Raw genomic sequence first — 27,280 nt, 5'->3', positions numbered from 1 at the left:
GTCTGGAGGAGAGGTGCCGGGTGCCAGTGGAGGATGTCTTGGACCCATCCATGTTGAAGGATTTCCATCACCTCCGCCCGGATCGCCCTGCGCCTCGCCCTCCGGGTCGCCCTCGAGGCCGGTGTTGGCGCGCTGCAGGAGCCGCGCATCAGGGGGGGGTACTGTCACGACTCCCACCGAAGTTAGCGCCCCCTACTGCTCGGGTGGCGCTCGGCGGTCGTCGTCACCGGCCTACTAGCTGCCACTGATTCCTTTTTGTTTTCCCCTTTCTGTTATTGTTTGCACCTGTCCTTAGTTGGGTTGATTAGCGGGGCTATATTAGCTAGTTGACCCGCCTGCTCTTTGTGCGGGATTGTTTGTCTGTTCGTTGCTTTGTTACGCGCTGTATTGTATTTAGCGCTAGTGCGTGGGTTTATGCTCACTGTGTTTTGTCCCCTGTGTTTGGGGCAGTTTGATTTTTGTGTGCACTGAGTTCGCTATTTGGGGTGGCAGGTGTTTTTGCTGTGTCGCTCATTAAAAGCCATCACCCGTATCGCTGCTTCCTGCGTCTGATTCCTCCTCCACTACGCCTAAGCATTACATATGATGAAACTGGCTCTCATGAGGACTGCCACAGGAAAGGAAGACCCAGAGTTTCCTCTGCTGCAGAGGACAAGTTCAGCCTCAGAAATCAGCAATTAACTGCACCTCAGATTGAAGCCCAAATAAATGTTTCACAGAGTTCAAGTAACAAACACATCTCAACATCAACTGCTCAGAGGAGATTGCTTGAATCAGGTCTTCATGGTCGAATTGCTGCAAAGAAACCACTACTAAAGGACACCAATAAAAATAAGAGACTTGCTTGGGCAGAGAAACACGAGCAATGGACATTAGACCAGTAGAAAACTGTCCTTTGGTCTGATGAGTCCAAATGTGAGATTTTTTGTTCCAACCGCCGTGTCTTTGTGAGACGCAGAGTAGGTGAACGGATGATCTCTGCACGTGCGGTTCCCACTGTGAAGCATGGAGGAGGAGGTGTGATGGTGTGGGGGTGCTTTGCTGGTGACACTGTCTGTGATTTATTTAGAATTCAAGGCACGCTTAACCAGCATGGCCACCACAGCATTCTGGAGCAATACACCATCCCATCTGGTTTGCACTTAGTGGGACTATCATTTGTTTTTCAACAGGACAATGACCCAAAACACACCTCCAGGCTGTGTAAGGGCTATTTGACCAAGAAAGAGTGATGGAGTGCTGCATCAGATTTCCTGGCCTCAACAGTCACCCGACCTCAACCCAATTGAGATGGGTTGGGATGAGTTGGACCGCAGAGTGAATGAAAGCAGCCAACAAGTGCTCAGCATATGTGGGAACTCTTTCAAGTCTGTTGGAAAAGCATTCCAGTTGACTACCTCATGAAGCTGGTTGAGAGAATGCCAAGAGTGTGCAAAGCTGTCATCAAGGCAAAGGGTGGCTGCTTTGAAGAATCTCAAATATAAAATCTAACACTTTTTGGGTTACTACATGATTCCATAGGTGTTATTTCATGGTTTTGATGTCTTCACTATTATTCTATAATGTAGAACATTTGTAAGAATAAAGAAAAACCTTTGAATGAGTAGGTGTGTCCAAACTTTTGCCTGGTACTGTACGTGAGAATGCTTTTCATTGACTACACCGCAGCGTTTAACACCATAGTGCCCTCCAAGCTCATCACTAAGCTTAGGACCATCGGACTGAAACCTCCATCCACAATCTGAACTTCTTAATGGGCCATCCCCAGGTGGTGAGGGTAGGCAACAACACATCCGCCATGCTGACCAGCAACACGGGGGCTCCTCAGCTGTGCGTGCTCAGTCCCGTCCTGTACTCCCTGTTCACCCATGACTCCATGGCCGCCCACAACACCAACACCATCCTTAAGTTTGCCGACGACACGATGGTGGTAGGCCTGATCACCGACGACAATGAGACAGCCTAAACGGAGAAGGTCATAGACCTGGCAGTGTGGTGTGAGGAAAACAACCTCTCCCTCAACGTGGGCAAGACAAAAGAGATTGTCGTTGATTACAGGAAACGGAGGCTTGAACACCCCCCCCCCCCATTCGCAATTACTCGGCATCCGACCGCAAGGAGCTACAGAGGATAGTGCATACGGCCCAGTACATCATGGAGGCCGAACTTCCAGCCATCCAAGGCCTCTATACCAGGCGATGTCAGAAGAAGGCCCAAAAAATTGGGGAAGACTCCAGCCACATAATTCATAGCCTGTTCTTTCTGCTACGTCACGGCAAGCGGTACCGGAGCGCCAAGTCTGGGACCAAAAGGCTCCTGAATAGCTTCTACCCCCAAGCCATTAGACTGCCGAACAGTTAATTAAATGGCTACCCGGACTATTTACATTGAACCCCCTTTATTTATCGTTAAAAGAAATGCATGCACTCTCTTGCACACTCACTTTATCCACTCACTCACACATACTGTACTGACACTCCAACACACACGCTACATAAGCTCACACACACAAAACACACACACTCACACAGACACACTTTCACACTCTTCACATACGCTGCTGCTACTCTGTTTATTATCTATCCTGATTGCCTAGTCACTTTAACCTCTACCTACATATACATACTGTATTACCTCGTACCACTGCACATTGACTCGGCACTGGTACTCCATGTATATAGCCTCGTTATTGTTTTTATTGTGTTACTATTTCCTTTTTTATTTAGCAAATATTTGTCTTACTTTTTAACTCTTCATTGTTGGGAACAATCTCGTAAGTAAGCATTTCCCTGTAAAGTCTACACTGTTGTATTCGGCTGTTGTATTCGGCTGTTGTATTTGGCGCATGTGACCAATACAATTTTGATTTGATTTATTTGCACCATGCCTGTTGGGAGCTGGGTTGTGCAGAGGCTAACATTAGCGCAGGCTCTAATTTAAGACTTGCATAATGGATGACTTTTGTGGTGTGGCACTAGCACAACTCCCTTTTCAACGTAAGTGACGTGACTGGCTCCTGTGAGAACCAGTTTATGTGCTGTGAGCCTGTTCTTTACTTCCCCCTCTCCTCCTTACAGACACACGTGCCAGCTCCAACCTGTTCACACTGATAGCTCTGATCGCTGCATGGGAATATTAGAAGTAGTAGGACTAGAGCATACGGCTGTTGGTATTATATCATAAAAGCAAAAGTTCACTATTAACTGGCCTATCAAACTGTTGCATTATTATATCATTTTTTTGCTTTATCTACGTCAGTGCATGACACCTGCTCCCTTGCATGGATGATGTGTGGGAAAGTTATGCCAGTTGGTGTGGAAGTGTACACACACACACATAGGTATGTACAGGAACGGCGTGTCCTGCGCTGAGTGAGTCATTGTAACGGGTTGCCACACACGGGCGTGTTTGTCTTTGACAGGCCCGTGGAACGTGAGGTCAAGGAAACCTGCTGGATGTACTTACTCTGGTAAATGTTTAATCCATCGAGCCTTTCCACACTAGCTGGACCCCTGTTTGTCTGCAGCTCTGTGTTTCCCAGTCCCATGCAGCTCTTTGTTTCCTGGTCCAATGTAGCCCTCAGTCCAAATCCTGTGTGAAGATCTACTCCCATGTTAAAACTGGACAAACATACAGTTCATTCCGAAAGTATTCAGACCCCTTGACTTTTTACACATTTTGTTACGTTATAACCTAATTCTAAAATGGATTAAATTGTTTTTCCCCCTCATCAATCTACACACATTACCTCATCATGACAAAGTAAAAACAGCTTTTTAGACATGTTTGCAAATGTATTATTAAAAATACAAAACTTAAATATTATATTTACATTAGTATTCAGACCCTTTACTCAGTACTTTGTTGAAGCACCTTTGGCAGCGATTACAGCCTCGAGTCTTCTTGGGTATGACGTTACAAGCTTGGTACACCTATATTTGGGGAGATTCTCCCATTCTTCTCTGCAGATCCTCTCAAGCTCTGTCAGGTTGGATGGAGAGTGTCGCTGTGCAGCTATTTTCAGGTCTCTCCAGAGATGTTTGATCGGGTTCTCTGCATCATCACTGACCTCAAAAACATCTGATATATTTGTTGTCTGCTGTTTGGTTGTGTTAGAATCCAAGGTAACATTTTATTTTACAGACAAATCAATTCAAATTTTATTTGTTGCATGCTTTGTAAACAACAGGTGTATACTAACAGTGAAATGCTTACTTAATGGCCCTTCCCAACAATGCAGTGAGAAAGAAAATAGATAGTCTGGGTAGCTATTTGGTTAACTATATAACAAACTATTTAGCAGTCTTATGGCTTAGGGGTAGAAGCTGTTCAGGGTCCTGTGGGGGAAGAGGCGTTGTTGTGCCCTCTTCATGACTGTGTTGGTGTGCTTGGACCATGATAGATCCTTAGTGGTGTGGACACAGAGGAACTTGAAGCTCTCGACCCGCTCCACTACAGCCCTGTTGGTGTGAATAGGGGTGTGCTCGGCCCTCCGTTTCCTATAGTCCACGATCGCCTCCTTTGTCTTGCTGATGTTGAGGGAGAGGTTGTTGTCCTAGCATCACACTGTCAGGTCTCTGAGCTCCTCCCTATAGGCTGTCTCATCGTCATCAGTGATCAGGCCTACCACTGTCATGTGGTTGACAAACTTAATGATGGCGTTAGAGTCATGCACTGCCACGCAGTCGTGTGTGAGCAGGGAGCACAGGAGGGGACTAAGCATGCACCCCTGAGGAGTGGGTTCAGGCTGGAGTGGGTCCAGTGTGTCTGGGATAATGGTGCTGATGTGAGCCATGACCATCCTTTCAAAGCATTTCATGGCTACAGATGTGAGTGTTAAGCGGAGATGGTTATTTAGACAAGTTACCTTGGTGTTCTTGGGCACAGGAACTATGGTGGTCTGCTTGAAACATGTAGGTATTACAGAATGGGTCAGGAAGAGGTGAAAATGTCAGTGAAGACACTTGACAGCTGGTCAGCGCATGTTCTGAGTACGGGTCCTGGTTATCCGTCTGGCCCTGTGGCTTTGTGAATGTTAACCTGTTTAAAGGTCTTACTCACATCGGCTACGGAGAGCGTGATCACACAGTCATCTGGAACAACTGGTGCTCTTACGCCTGGTTTAGTGTTGCTTGTCTCGAAGCGAGAATAGAAGGCATTTAGCTTGTCTAGTAGTCTCACATCACTGGGCAGCTCATGGCTGGGTTTCCCTTTGCAATCCGTGATAGTTTGAAAACCCTGCCACATCCAACAAGCATCAGAGCCAATGTAGTAGGATTCAATCTTAGTCCTGTATTGACGCTATCCCTGTTTGATGGTTCGTTGGAGGGCGTAGCGGGATTTGTTATAAGCGTTCTTGAAAGCTGCAGCTCTAGTCTTTAGTTCAGTGCAAATATTGCCTGTAATTCATGGCTTCTGGTTGGCATATGTTCAGTAGAAAGTCATCACCCCCTTTCAAAATGTTCACCTTTTGTTGCCTTTCAGCCTGAAATGAAAACACATAAAATCTGACTTTTTACGGCATTATTTACACACAGTAACCCATAATATCCAAGTGGAGAATTTTTTTTGGAAAATTTATTAAAAGTAAAACAGTAAAATACTCTATTTGGATATTTTTCAGCAATTGCCAACTTGCTGAGGTGTAACCAACCACCTTCCAGATCACAAATCAAGCTAATTGGCTTCTATCTGTGACCAACTGTTGTGACTTTGATTAGTTCAGAATAAAATAAGTTGTTCATAGAGGACTCCACTGCTTAGTAGTGCAATTCAAAGCAAAGAATCGGAAAGGTACTTTCAAAAGATCTACGAGAGGAAGTTGTGGAAAGGCACAAGTCATGAAAGGCACTAGGGATGGATATAAAAAGATTTCAAAGGCTTTGTCTATCCCTCGGAGAACAGTTAAGACCATTATTAAGAAGTGGAAGGCGTATGGCACTACCCAGACCCTGCATAGATCAGGCCGTCCCCCCAAACTGGATGACCGGGCAAGAAGGAGACTGATCAGAAAGGCTACCCAAGAAGCCAATGGCAACTTTGAAGGAGCTTCAGGCCTTTATGGCAAAGACTGGTCAATGTGTGCATGTGACCACAATATCACAAGTGCTCCACAAATCTGGTCTCTATGGGAGGGTGGCAAGAAAAAAACTACTCCTCAAAAAAAGCCACATCAAGTCTCGTTTGAGCTTTGCCAAAAAGCACATTGTAGACTCCGAGGCCAACTTGCAAAAGATGCTGTGGTCAGATGAGGCCAAAATTTTACTTTTTGTCCTGAACACAAAACGATATGTCTGGGGAAAACCCAATAATATATCTTTCCACCCAAAGAACACCAAGCCTACAGTAAAGTACGGCAGTGGCAGCATCCTGTTGTGGCGGTGTTTCTCTTCAGCAGGGACTGGAGCACTTGTCAGGATTGAAGGGAAAATGGACAGCGCAAAATACCGAAAGATTATTGAGGAGAACCTGCAGCCCTCTGCCAGGAAGTTGAAAATGTGAAGACAGTTCATATTATAACATGACAATGACCCAAAGCACCCAGCCAAAGCAACCGTACAGTGGCTGAAGGACAATAAGGTGAATGTCCTTGAGTGGCCTACAGTAGTCAGAGCCCTGACATAAGAATCTGAGAATCTGTGGAATGACTTGAAGAGTGCAGTCCATGAGCAGTCACCATGCAATTTGACTGAGGTTGAACAATTCTGCAAGGAAGAATGGGCAAATAATGCAGTCTAGGTGTGCAAAGTTAGTAGAGACGTATTCAAAGAGACTCATGGCTGTAATTCAAGCAAAAGGTGGTTCCACCAAGTATTAACTCAGGGGGGTGTTCACTTATCCAAATAGGGTATTTTACTGTTTAAATGTAATAAATGTTCAGAGTTTTTTAGAAATGTTTCTTCACTTGGATATTGTGGGTTACTGTGTGTAAATAAAGCCGGAAAAAGACTGATTTTATGTGTTTTCATTTCAGACTGTAAGGCAACAAAAGGTGAACATTTTGAAAGAGGGTGGTGACTTTCTATACCCACTGTATGTATGGTCACTGTTGGGAGGACATCATCGATGCATTTATTAATGAAGCCAATGACTGATGTGGTAAACTCCTCAATGCTATCGTATGAGTCCCAGAACATATTCTAGTCTTTGCTAGCAAAACAGTTCTGTAGCTTAGCATCCGCTTCATCGGACCAATTCCGTATTGGGCGGATCACTTGTAATTCCTGTTTGAGTTTCTGCTTGTAAGCAGGAATCAGGAAGATAGAGTTATGGTCAGATTTGCCAAATGGAGGGCGAGGGATAGCTTTTTATGCATCTCTGTGTGTGGAGTAAAGGTTATCTAGAGTTTTTTATACTTTAGTTTCACAGGTGACATGCTGGTAGAAATTTCAGGATTTCAGTTTTCCTGCATTAAAATCACCAGCCACTTGGAACTCTGCTTCTGGATGAGCATTTTCTTGTTTGATTATGGCCCTATACAGCTCGTTGAGTGCGGTCTTAGTGCCAGCATCGGTTTATGGTGGTAAATAGATAGCGAAAAGTACAGACAAAAACTCTCTTGGTAAATAGTATGGTCTACATCTTGTCATGAGCTATTCTAACTCAGGCGAGCAGAACCTCAAGACTTCCTTAACATTAGAGATCATGCATCAGCTGTTAACAAAGAGACACACACCAACCCCTAGAGTTTACCCGACGCTGACGTTATGTCCTGCCGATGAATATGATCAGCGCAACAACAAAAAATGTAAATAGCAGACTGGTACTTACTTAATATTTACATAGCATTAATTGGTCCTATTGGTCCTGTGTTAGAGCAACCCAGTTGAACTACTATGCTTTAGAGCTAGGAATGGAGCAAGACAAACGAACCCATCCCTCTATAATAGGCCTATAAATCAATATGGCTGAGTGGCTCTTCAGGTTGTAAGTGAGTTATGGCAGGGCTTGTGAGTGGCTCTGTCTGTGTGTAATTACTCTGTCAGATGGCACCACACAGCCTGGCTGAGTTGTCGTCATCAAATATTCATAAGTCCACGCCTTAGTCTGGATGTTCCATGTTCATCCAGCCAGACTGACTGATAAACAGAGAACAGAGCAGACAGGCTCATCAAGTTAATTAGACACTTTGCTATGAGCTCTGACAGAACCCCCCCCCCCCCCCCCCTTCTCTCTCTTTGTCTCTATGCTCTTCTATATCACTCTTTCAGGGCCACATTCAGTAGGAAAACATTGTCAAACTTTGCAGATAGAAATGTCATGAGCAGAGACAACATGATTCCTTATTCTACATGTCCGAGAGGCATGTTCTCCATAACATATTTCTACCTGAATGTTCCTCAATGTTGTGCCCTGCTGAACATGCACCAGAGTTTGGTATGACTAGAGGCTCAGCCCCTCCATCTGACAGGCCACTTGTGGAACACCTAGCTCCAGAGTAGAATAATCCCATACTAGCCTATCTGGTACATAGATGATCCTCTCTAATGGTCTGGACAGGGATGAGAGTGGTTGGCAGTAAGCCCTTTGAGATGTGTTATGTTCGGTCTGTCTGTCCGTCTGACGGAATATATGGTGGTTTTATTATATTGCACAGATTGTTTTCCTGACAGTAGTATTTTCTAATGACAGCCACCAGGGCCTATTGGATCCCATACGGATATTAACTGCTGGGCTCATTCCAGCCAACACATTATGAGCCTGGGTCATCTCATCTGATTGGTTTTGCACCATGCATGCATGGCATACATTTGAATATCACACAAGTCTCTTAAATTTGACTATTTATAAATATTTCTGTATGGGGCGATTCTCTTTCACTTTGTCACGCATTGATGTCAATGGGAGACTAATGAACAATTCAGATGAAGTGGAAGTGAGGATTCTGCCCTAAATGTTTTATAGGGCTGGTTCTATTCAGCTCGACATGGCGTAAGAATGACCTCGGCCTTACAGGCTGCTGCTCTTTAACTATTTATAGGTCCACTATCTCCTGAGGTTGATGACCCATGAGAACATCGCCAGGGCAGGGTCCCATTCATTACTAAGGGTGCACTGCATGAGTGAAATAGGGGGTTGAAGAGGGCAGGTCTCTCCGAGAGGTTTTTTCCCTTATGTCTGCATTATGCAATTCCATTATGATAAAACCGTCCTGATAACGTTATCATACAAAAGTAGCAGAAATGACGGCCTCCCGAGTGGCGCAGCGGTCTAAGGTGTCACTACAGACCTGGGTTCGATCCCAGGCTGTGTCACAGCCGGCCGTGACCGGGAAACCCATGAGGCGGCGCACAATTGGCCCAGTTGGCCGAGTTAGGGGCGTGTTTGGCCGGCTGGGATTTCCATCGTGCTCTAGTGACTCCATGTGGCAGGCCGGGCGCCTGCAAGCTGACTTCGGTCATCAGCTGGACGGTGTTTTCTCTGACACATTGGTACGACTGGCTTCCGGGTTAAGCGAGCAGTGTGTCAAGAAGCAGTGTGGCTTGGCAGCGTCATGTTTCGGAGGACGCATGGCTCTCGACCTTCGCCTCTCCCGAGTCCGTAGGGGAGTTACAGCAATGAGACAAGACTGTAACTACCAATTGGATGTCACGAAATTGGGGAGAAAAAGGGGGTATTAGTACAAGGCCTTCCCTGTGGCTCAGTTGGTAGAGCATGGTGTTTGCAACGCCAGCATGGTGTGTGCAACGCCAGGGTTGTGGGTTCGATTCCCATGGGGGGCCAGTACAAAAAAAAAATGCATGAAATGAAATGTACTGTAAGTCGCTCTGGATAAGAGCGTCTGCTAAATGACTAAAATGTAATGTAAAAATGTACAAAAAAAGTAGCAGAAATTGTACAGGAAATCCCTGGCACAGATGGTTATGCCTAAATTGAATAAAAAAATGAAATGTTAATGCATGCAGGTTGTTTTTAAAGTGGGTTAAGTACTGTATACAGTGTATGGATATGTTTGAGGTGAAATGCTGTTTGAGGACAATGCAACAAGGTTGTGTTTCAGTATTTCAGTGCTATCGCTGACTGATGGTTGCCAGGGTGCTATCCACTTAAACTGTCTGTCTGCCTGCCTGCCTGTCTCTCTCTCTCTCACTGGGATCAATTTCATACATATGGCTAACTAATCTCAGTGGTATAGAGAACTAACAGAGTATTAGTGTCACATCTGACACCTACAAATTGTCAATCCCAGACATGAATGTTTTAGACAGAAATGCATGGATATGAATAACAACCATTTGAAGGCCATATTCCGTAAGAGGAGTCTCCCCCTCTGTTGTCAAAAGTCATATTTAAAGCATCATGTGGCACTAGGCTGTTGGGGACTGAAATCCTCTGGATCTGAAACACAGACATCCCTACTCACACAGTCCCAGTCCCAGCGCACCCCAAAACAGTAGAACATAAGGTCTGGCCCGGCCTTCATCCCTGACTTATGTAAACTCCACTGTTTTCAACAGAGTGAGCCTGGCTAGGCAGCTGCTCTCTGGCTGCTTTCATACAGCCCTGCTGCCCTGTGCCAAACACAGCCCAGTGAGCACACAGGGGGGGGGGGGGGGCACAACAACCCACAACGCTCAGACACAAAAGCAGACCGGGTTGCATAAACAGAAACAGTCTGGGTTTTGATTTTGGGATGTTGTATGTTGTCTGTCTTAGCTTTCCTAGGGTTGATATACACTGCAGTTTCTATTACTTGTACTGACTCCTGATAAACTGATTAGATTAGAGCTCTCAAGTGGTTGTCCTGATGTAAACCATGCTGAGAACTACCGATCTATGAGGTTGATTGGCACAACAAATTGTACTGTAACTGAACAGGGCATTGCCATCAGTAGGGTATTGGTATCATGCTGTCAAGCAACCGGAGAGAAAGTGAGGATCAACTACATGGATGAATTAAACAATTACTGGGTAAGGTGACAGCTAGTCTGGCCAATTTGCATTGAATTTGCATCAGCAGCCTGGCATCTGAATACGAAAGGTTAGTAATGCTTAAACAACATGATCAATTAACAAAACCTCCCTCTGGAGAATGTCTTCTGATATTTCTAGAAGTTACCCTCTGGGAAATGCTACAACTTGGCAGGTTTGAGCCTGGCTCTCCTAGGCAGATAGTGTCATAAAAACAACAACAGAAATCTGTAGGTCTAAAGATTGCCAGCAGATACTGCCTCCAGATGGATCGAATACAGTTGCAGTTTAATGCACTGGCATCTATCCAACTTTTTGAACACCCACCTCAGAGTACAGTGAAAAGTTTGGCATGAAAATTACAAACGGAACAGTAAAAATGTCTGGAATTCCCTCGCTTGGTTAATAGTGAACAGTTTGCTCTGTTAGTAAAACGGTTTAGTGAAAGGTTTACATTTACAGTAATCATCATTAATACAGAAGTTCATGCTCTGCTGCTCCACAGACTCCAATTAAAAACAGCAGAACATGACAAGCACACATCACACGCCCCAAGGCATGGCTCCTAAAGAATGCAAAACATCTATCTACAACGTTCAACTTTCTCATGAGGTAGGACGAATTCCAATGCAAATGAAATGTGTGATTGGCATGGCCAACTCTTAAATCATTTGTCCTACTTATGCAAGTAGTAAATCAAACTGATCATAATATGTTTTAATACTTTATTTCCACAGTAACCTGTATGCTTATAGTTGAATGTTCATAATGATGTGGGTCTTTGCAGTTCAATGCAGTTGTTGTTGTCCCTAATTCTAAACATTTTTGGGATAAATAATTCTTATGACACACAGAAACAGCATAGCAAGCTATATCCACTTTCCATGACTTTTGTCAGGATTTCAGCACAATTGGCATAATATGATCTTAAATTCTATTGCTTGTCTATACTGACTGAATATCTGAGAGTGGCCTATTTAAAGACGAACTATTGTGGAGTGAGTTGACTATCATATATATACGTGTCCATGCTGATGCCTTTTGAAGGAAACGGAGAAAACATATTGTTTAGTGTAGAGAATTCCACTGTCCCTGAGTTTGCGTTGCATATTTTCAACAGTTCAATAGAGTTAGCTACACCAGTGATTCGCACACAGGTGTATTGTCAGAGTCCTGGCTATGCATGGAGCTCAGCCCCGTGTCTGAATCTTCGTCGTTCATGTCGCAGGTCTTGGACAGACCTCTGGTCTGCTCCACCCACCCACTGCTCTTCTCCAAGGAAGGCAACATGTCAGTCTCAGTGACACCAGAGTGTTCTTTATCAGCCTCGGGTAACTTTTCCTTATTTAAATTCATAGAGTGCATTTTTGCGAGCAAATCCGTTAGTTCTTTTTCTTTCGCGTCCCATAGCTCCTGGCTTAAGTCCAAATCACCCTTAACAGCCTCTAAATCCGTGTTTAAACGAAGACCAATATATAAACTGGTATCCAGCTTTGTTTTGATTATCTTCCCCTCTAAAACCAAGTCGTTCTCTGATAGACTGTTCACATCTGGTTCTGGGGCGGCGGCGCCTGACTGTGCTGCCGGCTGTGGAGCCACTGCAGCTACGGGGATGTCCACAGACTCCCCAATACTTTCTGTGTCTTTGCCCGACAGCTCATCTTGCCGTCTTTTCATCCACCTTTGGTTGAGCTCCTCCTGAATTTCACCTGTGATGCATTCCATGAGAGCCTCGCGCTCTGTCAACTCCTCCTGAAGTCGCAGGACCTCCTCGCACCTACGCGCGTACTCCTCAAACTGCGCAATAGCCTCCGCTGAACGTGGGACGTCCTCTATTGGATCAGCCTCCACGCTCGATTCCACCATGTATGTGTCCTGCACATAATTGATACCATGTCTCTTAATTCTGTCAAAGTGCACTTTTGCCTCATACCTTTCTATATCCCTATCCAACTCTTTGATCCTTTGGATCTGCTGGCGGATGGTGTGATCTTGCGAGATAACTAAGTGCACCAACGTTTCCAATTTCTCCACTGAGGATTTATCCTTAGGAAAAGTCTCTTCTCTCTTTTTGTTAATTTTGTCCAACTTTCTAAAAGCTTTTCTAACAATCCTCCGCTGCTTTTCTTGCGAGAAAGCCATTGTGGTCTTGGCTGCTCCCTTGAATACGCACGGATTGTCTTTGCTCTGAACGACTCGCGCCTCGGCGCTCCTGGGTCCGTTGTTTGGTAACGATGCCTCATTCTTCACCAAAACAAACCTCACGTTTTCCTGCTCATCTCCCCAGGCGCTCCAGAGACGCAGGATTTTGGTTTTATTGGGTAAAATCCTCTCAAAGCCTCTCCATTTCTCCACTATGCAGTAAGACTGGGGGGTCCCGGACTGCATCGCCGCTGACGCACCTTGCTGCAAGTTTTGGTCCTCCAGTAGAACTTTTAGAACATCCGCGCAGGTGGTGCGTTTGGACAGCCCCGAGACCAGCTTCTCCTCCCGGCAGACCCATACTGATACCTTGCATTCTTCCTGCTCCATTCTGGAAAAAACCTCCAACCGAATTGCTTATCAAAGTTTCTGCTCCCCTCTCGACTCCTCCGTCCCAGTTTTCAGACGTTAAGAGAAAAGTGTGTCACACACCTTCGTTTGGAGCTGTCCTTATTCTTATGTAGGCATGTCATCATTCTCGTGAAATAATCAGTTCAGTACTTCCCTGTATGTAGGATTATTCCCGTAGCAGACAGAAGAGGCACGCTGGGAAGTTGTTCAGCAAGGGGGCATTATTATCTCCGCAGACTTCCTCTAGAAATACTGTGCGCAGAGGAGGAACGGACGTCCTTCCTCTCGGTCGCCACGCACTGCTGTGGGTACATTTCTATGCAAACACTAAAGTATACGCCCTCCGCTCTCAACAGGGACTCACCAGTGTCTGTTGATCAAAACACTACACTGCCACACTCCAGAAGTTTTTTTATGTAACATTACCCGCTCACTTTGGGCGAATTTTACGCACCAATTTGCTTACTGTACTTTGGTCAAAAATACCATCATTCAGACCTGAACATTTTAAAAAGTTAACACATTTTAAAGTGAGTGTTTATATATGTAATATTAAATTAATTCCGGCAAGCGTCAGTCAGGGGCCGCCTTGTTTCACTCCATTATTTCACATCTTGATTACTTCTGATCTGGTATTCTATAGAAACAAATCAAGCAAAATAAAAATCCATCTATTAACTGCTCAGAATATAAGTTCTCTGCCCTCAATAACACGCAGCACACTTACCATTCATCCCATGTGTCTACAATCTTTAGGCCAAACTGACCCTGCCAACCAAACCACTCCACCGAAAGACATGTGAATGTGAACAAAGACCATATTTTCATAAAACAAAAAAAATTGTCTAATTATTGCAGAGGTCTTTGGTGCATGGGGATTGTTGTGGTGGTGTAATATGTTAATGATCTGGCCAGAATCACAGGTTGTCATTGGTCCCGCCTGGTTTATCCTCCTGACCCTGACAGTTGCTAACAGGCGAAGTTTGTTGATTAAAATAATAATACTTATATTTGTCCTGTTACATATGTGTAATGGATTAAAATATATATATATATATATGCATATCCCAACTCCCCCTGAGACACTCGCATGGTGTGGGGTCACGACCAGGGTCGCCATTGTACAGCACCCCTGGAGCAATTAGAGTTAAGTGCCTTGCTCAAGGGCACCGTGACATATATTTTGTGCACCTTGTCGGCTCCGGTACGTCAACCTTTCGGATGCTGGCCCAACGCTCTAACCTCGATGCTAACTGCCACACCAAATACTACATAACACCCCAGGCTGGAGGTAAACATAATGTCAGGCAGGTTATTCTCCAACATCAACATGGCCAGGAGATGTATTCAAAGAGGATTGTCATATCCGGGCTCAAGGGAAAAAATAATATTTATTCTCATGTGGGTGAACCGTTGCACAGTATCACTGCTCGCGAGGCCTGATTCTTTTGGATATAGCGCCCCCTGTTGTGCATTAAGAGTATTGTATCGTTACAGCAATATCAAAAGGTAGGCTAGTAATGAAATACCAATACTTAATTTGAGAGAAATTCATTGATGTTTGTGAGAAATTATGATTCATCATCACATCAGAAACAGAATTGACCATTTAGTTTTATTGGATATTATATGCATACAAAGTTTCTAGAAAGCTATAAAATATCTAACACTTTAGCAATGAAGAAAAGGTTACAAAAGCAAAGACCTGACCCTGCAGTAACAACACACATATTGTCAGTTTCTCTTTTTATATTCTTGTCGGAAAAATTCACAATCTTTAAGAAAATGAAAGATAACATTAAACATGTGTACCGGGACATCTCAGAATACATTCTTCTTTATACGAATCACCTTTTAAAAATGATCTGCACACAATGTTCTGAGGATGCCATCCAAACTGAGAAAAATGAAAGCCAGTGTTGAAAACACTAGATGAAGGTTACCAGTACCGTAGACAAAGAGCACATGGCTCAGAGCTTTGCTGCTGATGTTTGCGTCAAAAATCTCCTTGTGCCCGTTTTAAAATAATATCTTCAAAAGACTCGTGTGAAATGTGTGAAATCTATATTCCAGGTTGACAGAACAGAGACACAGAGCCCAGCAGTGAAACCAACAGGCTTGGCTCTGGTTAAACTGGAGTCGTCACAAAAGCATTGTAAAGTATAGCCTACATACAGCACATTCAAACAGAGACATTCAAACAGACACTCCAGAATCTAGTCACAATTATTACTAAGTTAGAAGACAGGTCAAAGGTCTTCCAAACATGACATAAACCCTGATCCATTGTCTTTAGCCACAGTGTAACATACAACTATACAGCATTATGTTTTCTGGACTTTAATAAGTTAGTGTGCATATGATATCATAATAACACAATTGATCTACTGTGACAATGATATGATGATAGAAACCTCCACAGGGAGATCACTGTGAACTGAACATGCATCTAAGGGTACAATCATTTCCCAAATAATAATAATTAGGTGGGTTCTTATATTTGTCCTATTTGACACATGTACAAGTAAACTAACACTCGCACTTGACTCCCTTATTGAGGAAAAATGTACTTACTATGACTGAGATATGTGGTTGTCCCACCTAGTTATCTTAAGATGAATGCACTAACTGTAAGTCACTCTGGATAAGAGCGTCTGCTAAATGACTAAACTGTAAAGTGTGGATCATACGCACGTGTGAATTGGAAATGTTTTTTTTTTTTTTGCATTATCCCAACTCCCCAAGTCACCCTCAGAGAGCGGGGTCACGGCCAGGGTCTGCCATTATCAACGGTGACCCTGGAGCAAGTAGGGTTAATTGACAGATTTTTCACCTTGTCAGCTCAGGGATTTTAACTAGCGACCTTCCAGTTACTGGCCCAATGCTCTAACCGCTGGGCTACCTGCCGCCCAGCAATAGTCAAATTGTTGTGGTAATGAGTACAGTTCTACAGGGAAATGCATTGGAAAAGGCATTCTGGTGATCTCTTCCACCATTTTCTTAGACTTTTTGGTTTAGCTTCTTTTAAACCTTTTCTTCGCTGGAAAGTCATGACCAAAGGCACTTTATGCTACAGTGCAAGGGACAATTGCACGTCTGAAATGTCTCCAGTTTTTTGGTTTTTGATAGGCAAGGCAAAGTTATTACTGCTATTACACATGGAACTTGTTCATTGTAATAATCTATGCGTGATTTACCAGTTATTTTGTAAAACAAGGTGAAATAGGTGTACACGTAGAACCACTAATAGTTAACAGTGTATTTATAATGACCGACATGACGCATCACACATGTTATGTATTTTCGATCCAAGCAAACCATTGGGCCATTGGTGGAAAGTTACTCACTAAGGCACTGTACACATAACACTGGGATGTATGGAAATTACAAGGCTGTCCTCCAGCTCAGGAAAGATCTCACAGCTTGAGTGGTAGAGTTACAGTATCTGTAAGGATCCCATTCCCTACCACCACGGTTAATGTGCCCAATAGCGTAGGTCACAGATTGACAAGCAAAATAAGGCTGAATAGCATTCAGAACCAGGGAAACACAGAGATTAATATATGGGAGTGTTTTTTGACTTCTGTGTTTCTCAGTCACTAAAAAACAGCAGGTTTATTCAACATGTTAACTCCACCCCGCAATAACCATACAGAGGAACTAAGTGCTTTGGGATGGGCGACTATGGTAGTAGAGTGTCCATTTTGAATGTTCAATATGTGTATTCTATGATTTCTTTGCTTCATTGTCATACGGGGTAAAACCTTAGCAGCTCAGAGAAAAGATAACGTAGGAGGAATCTCTGGTCTGTACACATTGTCTTGCTGTGTTATCACAGTGCTTTTCCTCTTCGAATAAAATCAAGTTTTATTGGTCGCATACCCATATCTTGCAGATGTTATCGGAGGTGTAGCGAAATGCTTATGTTCCTAGCTCCAACAGTGCAGTAATACCTAACAACACAGGTTTATTTTTAGTTGGGCACAGGAGATATGATGCAGATATGAGAGAGCTGTGCTGCAAAGTGGTACCTGAATCATCATATATTTGTGTTATAGTTTCAAAGTGTCCCTGGAATTATAACTATTACTGGTCTTCATTATAGTTTAGTATTTGCTTTGTTATCCAAAATGTACAAAATGTAAAACCTACATATTTTTTCTTTGGAAAATGTTTGTGTGATAGTGATGTTCACACAGCTACATGTACACTACATGACCAAAAGTATGTGGACACCTGCTCGTTGAACATCTCATTCCAAAATCATGGGCATTAATATGGAGTTGGCCCCCTCTTTGCTGCTATAACTCCACTCTTCTGGGAAGGCTTTCCACTAGATGTTGGAACATTGCTGCAGGGACTTGCTTCCACTCAGCCACAAGAGCATTAGTGAGGTCGGGCACTGATGTTGGGCGATTAGGCCTGGCTCGCAGTCGGTGTTCCAATTCATCCTAAAGGTGTTCGATGGGGTTGAGGTCAGGGCTCTGTCCAGGCCAGTCAAATTTTTCCACACCAATCACAACAAAAAAATTCTGTATGGACCTCGCTTTTTGTCATGCTGAAACAGGAAAAGGGCCTTTCCCAAACTGTTGCCACAAAGTTGGAAGCACAGAATCGTCTATAACTCTAGAATGTCATTGCATGCTGCAGCGTTAATATTTCCCCTCACTGGAACTAAGGGGCCTAGCCCGAACCACAAAAAACAGCCCAGACCATTATTCCTCCTCCACCAACCAAACTTTACAGTTGGCACTATACATTGGGGCAGGTATCGTTCTCCTGGCAACTGCCAAACTCAGATTCATCCGTCGGACTGCCAGAAGGTGAAGCACAATTCATCCCTCCAGAGAACATGTTTCCACTGCTCCATAGTCAAATGGCAGCGAGCTTTACACCACTCCAGCTGACGCTTGGCATTGCGCATGGTGATCTTAGGCTTGTGTGCGGCTGCTCGGCCATGGAAACCCATTTCATGAAGCTCCCCATGAACAGTTATTGTGCTGACGTTGCTTCCAGAGGCAGTTTGGAACTCGGTAGTGAGTGTTGCAACCGAGGACAGACAATTGTTAAGCGCTACGTGCTACGGTCCAGTTCTGTGAGCTTGTGTGGCCTACCACTTCGCGGCTGAGCAGTTGGTACTTCTAGACGTTTCCACTTCACAATAACACCACTTGCAGTTGACCTGGGCAGAAATTTGATTAACTGACTTGTTGGAAAAGTGGTATCCTATGACGGTGCCACGTTGAAAGTCACTGAGCTCTTCGGTAAGGCCATTCTACTGCTAATGTTTGTCTATGGAGATTGCATGGTGGTGGGCTCGATTTTATACACCTGTCGGCAACGGGTGTGGCTGAAATAGCCAAATCCACTAATTTGATGGGGTGTCTACGTACATTTGTATATATAGTGTATGTAGTAACTGTTTGTATAGTTTTTCTATTTATCTCATTAAGAAAGGCTATTATGATCTGTAATTGGTTGACATTGGTGATGACTACAGTATAAAAAGCTGGAAACTGATAGTAGTTTCCAAATGTAATCCACAGAACATCTCCCTATGTTACGCAATGCCCCTTCATATGTACACTTTCTACACTACAGACCTGAACTAGTCTGGAAAAATGGCACATGACACAACTATACCACAGATTGACAGCTGCACTCATACAAATATACATTAAAAAGACAAAAATATAATGATAATATTATCCGAGATAGACTTCACCCACAATGTAACCAAAGGACATTGTGGGTGGGATTTGTGTAGAGGCACAGCCACTTTCCATAAGGTTGTCAAGTAAGTCATTCTGAAGGTGTGTTTCACTGGGCGGTTCCCTCGTGTCCTCCCCCACAACCCTGACAATACTCAGGGTCTGTCCTTCAATGTCTTCCCTCCATCCTTCATAAGCTACATGTCCTTCAGGTTAGCGAGATCTATGTGATAGTTTGTCCCAGTTCTGAATGAAGCATGTTTACACTGAGTGTCAGGGCTAGATTCAATCAGATTGACATCCACATAGCGGTTGTTTTGGCGGTGTCAGGAGGTGGAACTGCAGAGAGCTGTCCAATCCACAAGCGGCTCGTTGCGTTATATTATTGCGGACACCGCCACTGGATGAAACGAAATCACACCCGACTATAATCTGACAAATCCCATGCAGCCACGTTAGAAGTTCATTCAGCCACGTTACAAGTTCAAACACTCGAATTAGACTGATAAGGTATAAATCCCCCCCCATCCAAATGGTTTGACATTTGAATGTCATTACTTCTAACATCAATAGAGTCTACACTTCCTTGAACTCCCAACGCGGTAGGGATATTAAGGAAGGGAGGGTTGGTGCCACACAAGAGCAGCCGCTCACCGATATTTCAGCTCATACCGCAGTTACACCTCCAACACCGCCAGAACATCTGCTATGTGGATGTCGGTTAACGTTCGATCTGATTGAATCTAGGCCTCAGTCTCTTATTCCTTGACTAGCCGGTAGATGTGATGTTGAGCTCCGTGGTCGCTGTTCGACACCTCAAACACACACGCCATGCACAGCAGCGTCTCCTGTGTCTCTCTGTTGGTCACCACCTGAAACACAAGAGAAATGCAATGTGAGACACGTACAACACATGCGCGGAAACACACACATACACAGAGAGAAAGACAGACAAGACAGACACACACTTGTTATAAGTATACAAACAGATTGATGACTCTGAGTAGGACATCCTTACCAATAGGATGGTGAAGTTCTCCAGGACACTGTTCATCATGTATTTCTCAGGCAGGTGTTTGAGTTTGTGGATGAAGTTGATCATGTATTCACACATGGGGGAGCGGCTTATCCTGTAGACAAAGCGTCCGTTCTCGAAGCGAGCATATTCCGTCTGAGGGGGAGGAAGAGAGCAGAGAGACATCACTGAGTGCAGCTCTTCACAAGAAAACAATTAAGTGATAATGCCCAAGGAGCCGGTATTTGAAGTATATATTGGCACGGGTGTCGTCGAGGGCTGGCAAACCGTGCCAATATATCCCCAAACTCCGGCTTCTCGGGCAGTATCACTGTTAATCAACGGGTTACCAACAAAAAAGGTTACTTTGCTGAATTTATTCATTATATTTCATTCTTCTACATGACATAGTCCCGACACAAATCTAGGGTTGCTACCCAAGCCGGCTGGTCGGTTCGGTTGCCAGAGATGCGACCCAGTCGTTAAGTCTTTTTGTTCTGTATCTGTGGATGCGACCCAGTCGTTCGTTCTAAATGTTCTTTTGTCATACTGGCTTGCAACGTTCTTATCCCTTGCTTGCTGGCTAGCCAACTACAGCTAACTCACAGTCACATCAAACAGTGCAGCCAGAATAACAACAAAGTAGCTGCATTTGTATTTGTTTAAGCTGTTTTCTAGTGACATTTATTTGGATACATCCATAAAAATGAGCTAATGATTTCGCCTGCCATAGAAAATGTGCTCTCTCGTCAGGACACTGTTGTTCAGAGGAGCTAGCCAACAACACAGCTAACACCATCACTTCAAACTGAAGCTGGAAAGACTGCAAACTAGCTGCACTTTGTTTTGTTTTACCTTTGTATATATCCATAAAAATTATAATGACTCATAATTTCAACAGGTTGAGAAATGCTACCTGCCTGTCTCTCTCGTCCCGACTCCCGACCCCTACTTGTTCATTACTATGGGACAGTTGGAGATCCAATTTGAATATTGAAACAATGTTGCAAATATCGGAGAGGCAGACAGCAAGGTTGATACAAATCTCTGCTGTTGAAAACTACATGTTAGCCTAAAAGAAATGTGAGATAATGTCTAGATGCTTTTTATAGTGGAGATCAAGTTTATAAATTGCCTGGCTGGGCTGATGAGACAGTGGAATATGCAGTCAGATGGAACAGATTAAATAGGCATTTTAAAGTCATAGACACGGGCTGGAATGCGGTTTTAACCAATCAGCATTCAGGATTAGACCCACCCGCTGTATAAATGAGGAGGAAACCATGTCCACCACGATCAAATAGGTGTTAAAACACACATGTATGCAATTGTGAGAAACAAACAAATATAAAAGTAGGTAATTGTGAGTCATTTGTGTCGTTTTATAGTTGCTTCTCCACCGAGCACACAGTGGTGTGTGCAGGACTAGGACTCACCTCCACCTTCTCAACCACCTGCTTGCCGAAGGAGCACACCTTGGTGGAGCAGGTGATGGTCATGTTCTCAGAGCTCTCATACTGGCTGGTCACACCGTAGAAAGCCCCAGAGTCATCCTGGATGTTACAGTTCAGATCAGCCTGCATCAGGACAACATAACAGCAGAGTTTTAACTACATAGTCAAGCAAATGTTGACTAACAACAGCAAAACAATGAGCTAAATGTTTACAATACATGCTGAAAATGTTTAAATTAAAAAGGGATTTTCTTTAAAATGTCAAGATTAACTTGAGGAAAGCAACTCGATGTAAAGGTTACTAAGGCAGCGAGGCCCTCCAGTGGCTCATGACAATACTTGCAATTATAGTATTTGGCATGTCTGTATGCTGAGAATAAGTTGGGCGGCTATCTACCAGTAAACACTGTTGTACAATAATTTTGTGCTTCTGCATCTCAAATGAGGCGGAAAGAGGCTTTCGAAATATCCAAATGGCACAAGACAGATATTAGAAATGGCCTGAATGGATGTAAAAATAAACTATTTAAATAGAATCCTCTGAAAGGGACAGTCTGTTTCAGAGAACACCGAGTTCATCATGTGAACAAAGGAATAAATAGCTCCTTCATTAAGTCAGCTGGTTATTAAGGCCTGTAATGATCAGAGGAGGGCAATTGTTTAGAGGGTGAGTGTCCATGTTTGAAATTCAGATGCAGTGGCTCTTCACTAAAGTCTGAAGAGAGACTCACCGTCTTGTTTGCGTTTCCCATTTGAATTCTGAATAGAATTCATGTTGACGTGAATTAATATGGTCAAGTTTTAAAACCTATTAGTTATAGATTATGAAAATATTTTTGTGTTGAACAAAATAAAGGGATTTTACTGAGTATCTCAAAGCTAATAGAGAACCAGCATGTATGTAACAAACATAGAGGAAACAGAGCTGAGGATGACATTATACTCCAGGTGTAACATTGTAAATCAAATAAAGCTTTCTTGGGGCCAATAGACTATATAGGATGTAATAGTAAGTAAAGCCGTGGAGAATGGTACCAGTAAATATTTGCGCTTAGAGAGAGAAATGAGAGACAGAGACTCCATTGGTAGGGAGCTACTGCAATCTCCTTAGTTTGCCCCAATCTCTCACACCTGTCAGGAGGTAGGCAGGTGTTCAAACAAAGCCTCAATGCTACCACATCAGACCCTAGGGAAACGCGCACACACACACACACACACACACACACACACACACACACACACACACACACACTCAAACACAAAACCATATCCTCGGCTTCACTCATGATGCATATACTTGAATGTACGCATCATTAAAGCTGTTTTTAAGATGCAAATGGTGTTTTTTTGTGACGCTAAATTGTGTGGACAATAAAGGCCGGGAATCAATTGGAGACACATAGAGCAGCGCATTGGACAGCCGACACTGCGCCTTTTAAAAAGCATCATCGTGTGCATGTGCCATTAAACTCACCCAGAACTTGACCAGGAAAAAGGAGTTGTTAGGGCCCTTTCCAAAGAGCTCCTTCAGTCCTCCCTTCTTCTCTGGGAACTTATCGTAGATCTGACGGATGTCCACAGCCTCCAGTAGGGCATCGCTGTACGAGTAGTTAGTCTGTCCGATGTGGGCAAACAGGTGCTTGTTGTACTGAGGAGAGAGAGAAAACAACAGGTTTAAATAAGTCCCTTCTATTGGCATTCTTTTATGACTTCTCCATTACCTTAAGGGCCAGATTCCCAGACACAGATTCAGCCTGGTCCTGAACTAAGAAATGTTTTCAATAGTTAATCTCCATTGAGAATGCATTTTAGTCCAGGATTAGAGTTAATCTATGTCTGGGAAACCGGCTCTAAAAATTCTCAATCTCTTGACAAAGGTCGTCATATCAAGATTATATGAATATATCAAAATGATTTTATCGCGTCATGTATGATCTGACAACCTCTCCAGAAGATTCGGTTTTCTTTTCAGGGTTGTTTTAAAGTCACAGATGTGCACAGGCATAGCAGCATAAATACTGGTCTCAGATAACTCACTATCCCAAGATAAATGTATGCTGTCATAAAACACAAGCAAAAAAAGCAATAGCTAAGAAATAGGGACAAAATGACAAATCGGCTGTGCCAAGGTAAACATAGATTTTCCAGAGTCACTTTGGTATTTGGAGGGATTCTGCTTTGCTTGTGACATTATTGTCCTTGTTTTACCTTCTCTGTCTGTGAGTGTGTGTGAAGACATGCCCCAGTTTGAGGCAGTACGGTTGACCTCAGGAATTGGCACTAGTTTGACCTGCTTTGGGATGCTGTCTGAGAAACACCTACTGGTTTACCCCGGTGTGTTTTACTGTGTGTACTCACAGAGTCAGGGTCTCTCTGCTGCTCCAGGAAGGCAGAGAACTCCACCAGTCTGAGTTTGGTGGTCCCGATGGAGCGGCCCTGCCAGGCTGGGGCTGTAGGCGTGGGGGCTGTGGGAGGCTCGTACGCTGAGCAGGGTAACATACAACACCGTCAATTCACTATCCACCGTTTACCGACACTAACATCCCACCCCTCACTAACGTTATGGCCATTAGCTATAGCAATAGTAGCATTGGCCATGTAATAGTATTAATGTACGGGTAAATAGGTGCCATTGGAGTTTATTTTGAGCGTTGGCCTGAGAGGAATTGAAATGAGCTGATAGAAATAGAGTGGGTAGGGTAAAAGTTCTCTCACCTGAGATGGTGGTCGTTACAGCTGTCTGGATGGGGTAGGCCTGCTGGGCAAATGGCTTAACGCTGAAGACAAAAATACACAGAATCAGGAGGTTGACCTGGGTAATGCAATAATACAAAGAATGAACTGGCTACATACCAGGTCACCAACCTTTTTCTGGGTCATCTATCGCTCTGATTTTTTTATTAACATGACTTAAAAAAATGTAAGCCTACGCAACATTAACCAATTAAAAACAGCTCTGTAGCATTGAGAGTTGTGTAGTAAGCTATAGGCCCAATACATTATCACCGCATACTGGCTTTGCTTGAATTTACCTGCCAATGCAGTGTTGTTCAGGACATTTTTTTTAATTCTATTTCAAAATTTGAGGTAGGCTATATGATCACACAGGTAATAGATCCATTGTTGTATTACTTGTGAGGCACAGCTGAGTGAGCATACATTTAAATCATTTGCTTTTTATTTTACTGGGCGGTGCCTGCATCTGATGGTCAGTCTCAGCAGAGGGCGAGAGCAGCTGACTGGGGGTCCGCCTCTCAATGTCCCTCCGCTCTCCCTTTCCACCACTGACACTGACCAAAAAGGGCCACCGTCTTCCAGCTGATGGTGAAACTCGAGTCGCACCACATTATTTCTGCCTCACGCACAAATTCATGTTGTAACTCCTATGAACAGAGGAAGTGAAATATTCCTTGATATTAAAAGAGACCCAAGCCGCTAACAATAACAACAACGCAAGCCTATAGATACACTTTCCTACTCATTCATTACTACTGCAGTGCTTGTTGTAGCGCTGGGTGGAAATAGGAAGAATGCTCATTTGATGGGTTATAAAAGTGTTGAATACAAAGTGTTGACAGTGCTGAGTAAAAACAAACATGAACTCACTCATAAAAACAGCAGCTCTTTGCTGTATTCGTTGACAGTCTCTCTCTAGTCATGGTTTTAAATGTTTTGATATCTCAGTATCAACTTTACTGTAGCTTTCTTTTATACCTGCCACGTTACTGCAGACATGGTAATATGAGCCATCTGATTGGCCAGCGGTAGCATAGTGCACTTGATTTCCTCTCCAGGCCCACCGGGAAGGCAGAGTTTGTACCTTCAGACACATTAAATGGCAACAGTTTGCCTACTCGGCGTGCAGGGCAGCTGAATTGGCTGCACCTACCACCAACAGCCTGAGACTAATAAAAAAAAAAATAGGAACACAAGGCTTTATCATTGGGTTTTTTACAGAAATGTTCGACGATCGACTAGAAATGCCTTGGAGATCAACAAGTCGATCGTGATCGACCGGTTGGTGACCACTGAGTTATACCATCAAGCTAACACATTTGTTATTACTTAATCATCTTCTATTATGAATAACAAGACAAGCTTAGGACTTCTTACTCTTGTGAGGATCCAGGCTGGCCAGTGGATATCATACCCTGCCAAAACTAGGGAAAAGGAGTAGATGAATGAACGGACAATCAGGATGGCACAACGCACATAAAGTCATTTGTCAATTGTTATGAGAGATGTGTGTTTAGTGACGGTGTCTTACCCCTGCCGCCCCAGGGAAGGTGGGTCTTTGGAAGCCTGGGAGGCCAAGCTTGTTGTGGATGGCGGTGGCAGAGACGATCTGAGCCGAGGACATGGAGGCCATACTCTGCAGTGCCTTGTCCTTCACACTCTGGTCCTTCAGCAGAAAAAAACACAATGACTAAGCCAGAGAGTGGTGGGCCAAACAACAACAGCCAAAAACACACACACACAACAGAACTCTTTACAATGCCAGCAGGCGAGGACATGGATTATCTGAAAAGACCACAGGAACACCAAGACCACCTATACACCTGAAAGGAATGTGCTATTAAGAGTACAGATTTCTATTGCTCTTCATACTTCTCTCTCAGACTGGTGAATACAAGCACAGAATACACATTGTGGTGTTTTTGAGCCTGTAATTAAATACCAGATCATTTCATGCATTTATCTTCTAAAGGCAGAGTTTGTCTTATATGAAAACAAACAAGGATATCAGGGCAAGAGTCTAGTGTACACTGAACTTTGGGGGAAAAAAAGACACTCTGGTGCTTGAGTTCTCTGTTAAGTGTCATCCTCTGATATGCTGTCATTTAAGTAGCATTTCTGTTCAATTTTAAAAGCATATGTAATATATGCCATTTAGCAGACGTTTTTTTCCCCAAAGCGACTGACAGTCATGATACATTTTACTTATGGGTGGCCGCAGCGGGAATTGAACCCACAACCTTGGGTGTTGCAAGCACTATGTTCTACCGACTGAGACACACGGGACAACATGTGAATTCGTGCAAGCGTGGGTTAATGGAATGCCTCACTGCCATTTGCGTGAAAGAAGACTTGGGAGAAGACCAGCATGCTGGAAAAGACAATACACTGAGATGGAGTGGATACAGTGAGATGGAGTGGATACAGTGTGATGGAGTGGATACAGTGAGATGGAGTGGATACAGTGAGATGGAGTGGATACAGTGAGATGGAGTGGATACAGTGTGATGGAGTGGATACAGTGAGATGGAGTGGATACACAGTAGTTGCTGGTGATAGATACACACACAGGACATACAGTACCAGTCAAAAGTTTGGACACACCTACACATTTTTAAAATATATATATATATATTTTTCTACATTGTAGAATAATAGTGAAGACATCAAAACTATGAAATAACACATATGGAATCATGTAGTAACCAAAACAGTGTTAAACAAATCAAAATATATTTTATATTTGAGATTCTTCAAAGTAGGCACCCTTTGCCTTGATGACAGCTTTCCGCCAGTATAATGTCCATTGATCGTGGTTCTTGGCCCAAGCAAGGCTCTTATTATTATTGGTGCCTTTTAGTAGTGGTTTCTTTTCAGCAATTCAACCATGACCTGATTCA

General features: G+C 43.6%; 2 protein-coding genes across 3 annotated transcripts in view; both read right to left on the bottom strand.

Moving 5' to 3' along the window:
* Window positions 1-11,622: 11,622 nt before the first annotated feature.
* Window positions 11,623-13,835, bottom strand: LOC106573216 (ras association domain-containing protein 10). The gene has a single exon (XM_014148053.3). The coding sequence runs from the start codon at window positions 13,441-13,443 to the stop codon at window positions 12,046-12,048; it is 1,398 nt and encodes a 465-aa protein (XP_014003528.1). The 5' UTR covers window positions 13,444-13,835; the 3' UTR covers window positions 11,623-12,045.
* Window positions 13,836-15,060: 1,225 nt separating this feature from the next.
* The window catches only part of LOC106573217 (transcriptional enhancer factor TEF-1), a 43,016-nt gene continuing 30,796 nt past the window's right edge, over window positions 15,061-27,280 (bottom strand). For both annotated transcript variants that reach the window (XM_014148054.3, XM_014148055.3), the window contains 8 exons: window positions 25,912-26,046; window positions 25,758-25,804; window positions 24,360-24,421; window positions 24,003-24,127; window positions 23,119-23,292; window positions 21,627-21,767; window positions 20,194-20,346; window positions 15,061-20,047 (listed from right to left, as the gene is read on the bottom strand). In XM_014148054.3, the coding sequence (XP_014003529.2) occupies window positions 19,934-20,047; window positions 20,194-20,346; window positions 21,627-21,767; window positions 23,119-23,292; window positions 24,003-24,127; window positions 24,360-24,421; window positions 25,758-25,804; window positions 25,912-26,046 (951 nt within the window). In that variant the 3' untranslated portion in view covers window positions 15,061-19,933. The remainder of the gene's footprint in view (window positions 20,048-20,193; window positions 20,347-21,626; window positions 21,768-23,118; window positions 23,293-24,002; window positions 24,128-24,359; window positions 24,422-25,757; window positions 25,805-25,911; window positions 26,047-27,280) is intronic.

The sequence above is a fragment of the Salmo salar genome, chromosome 16 (assembly GCF_965601325.2).
Source record: "Salmo salar chromosome 16, fSalSal1, whole genome shotgun sequence".
Taxonomy (NCBI): Eukaryota; Metazoa; Chordata; class Actinopteri; order Salmoniformes; family Salmonidae; genus Salmo; species Salmo salar.
The sequence above is the reverse complement of the archived record's forward strand: the minus strand, read 5'-3'. Positions and strand labels throughout refer to the sequence as shown.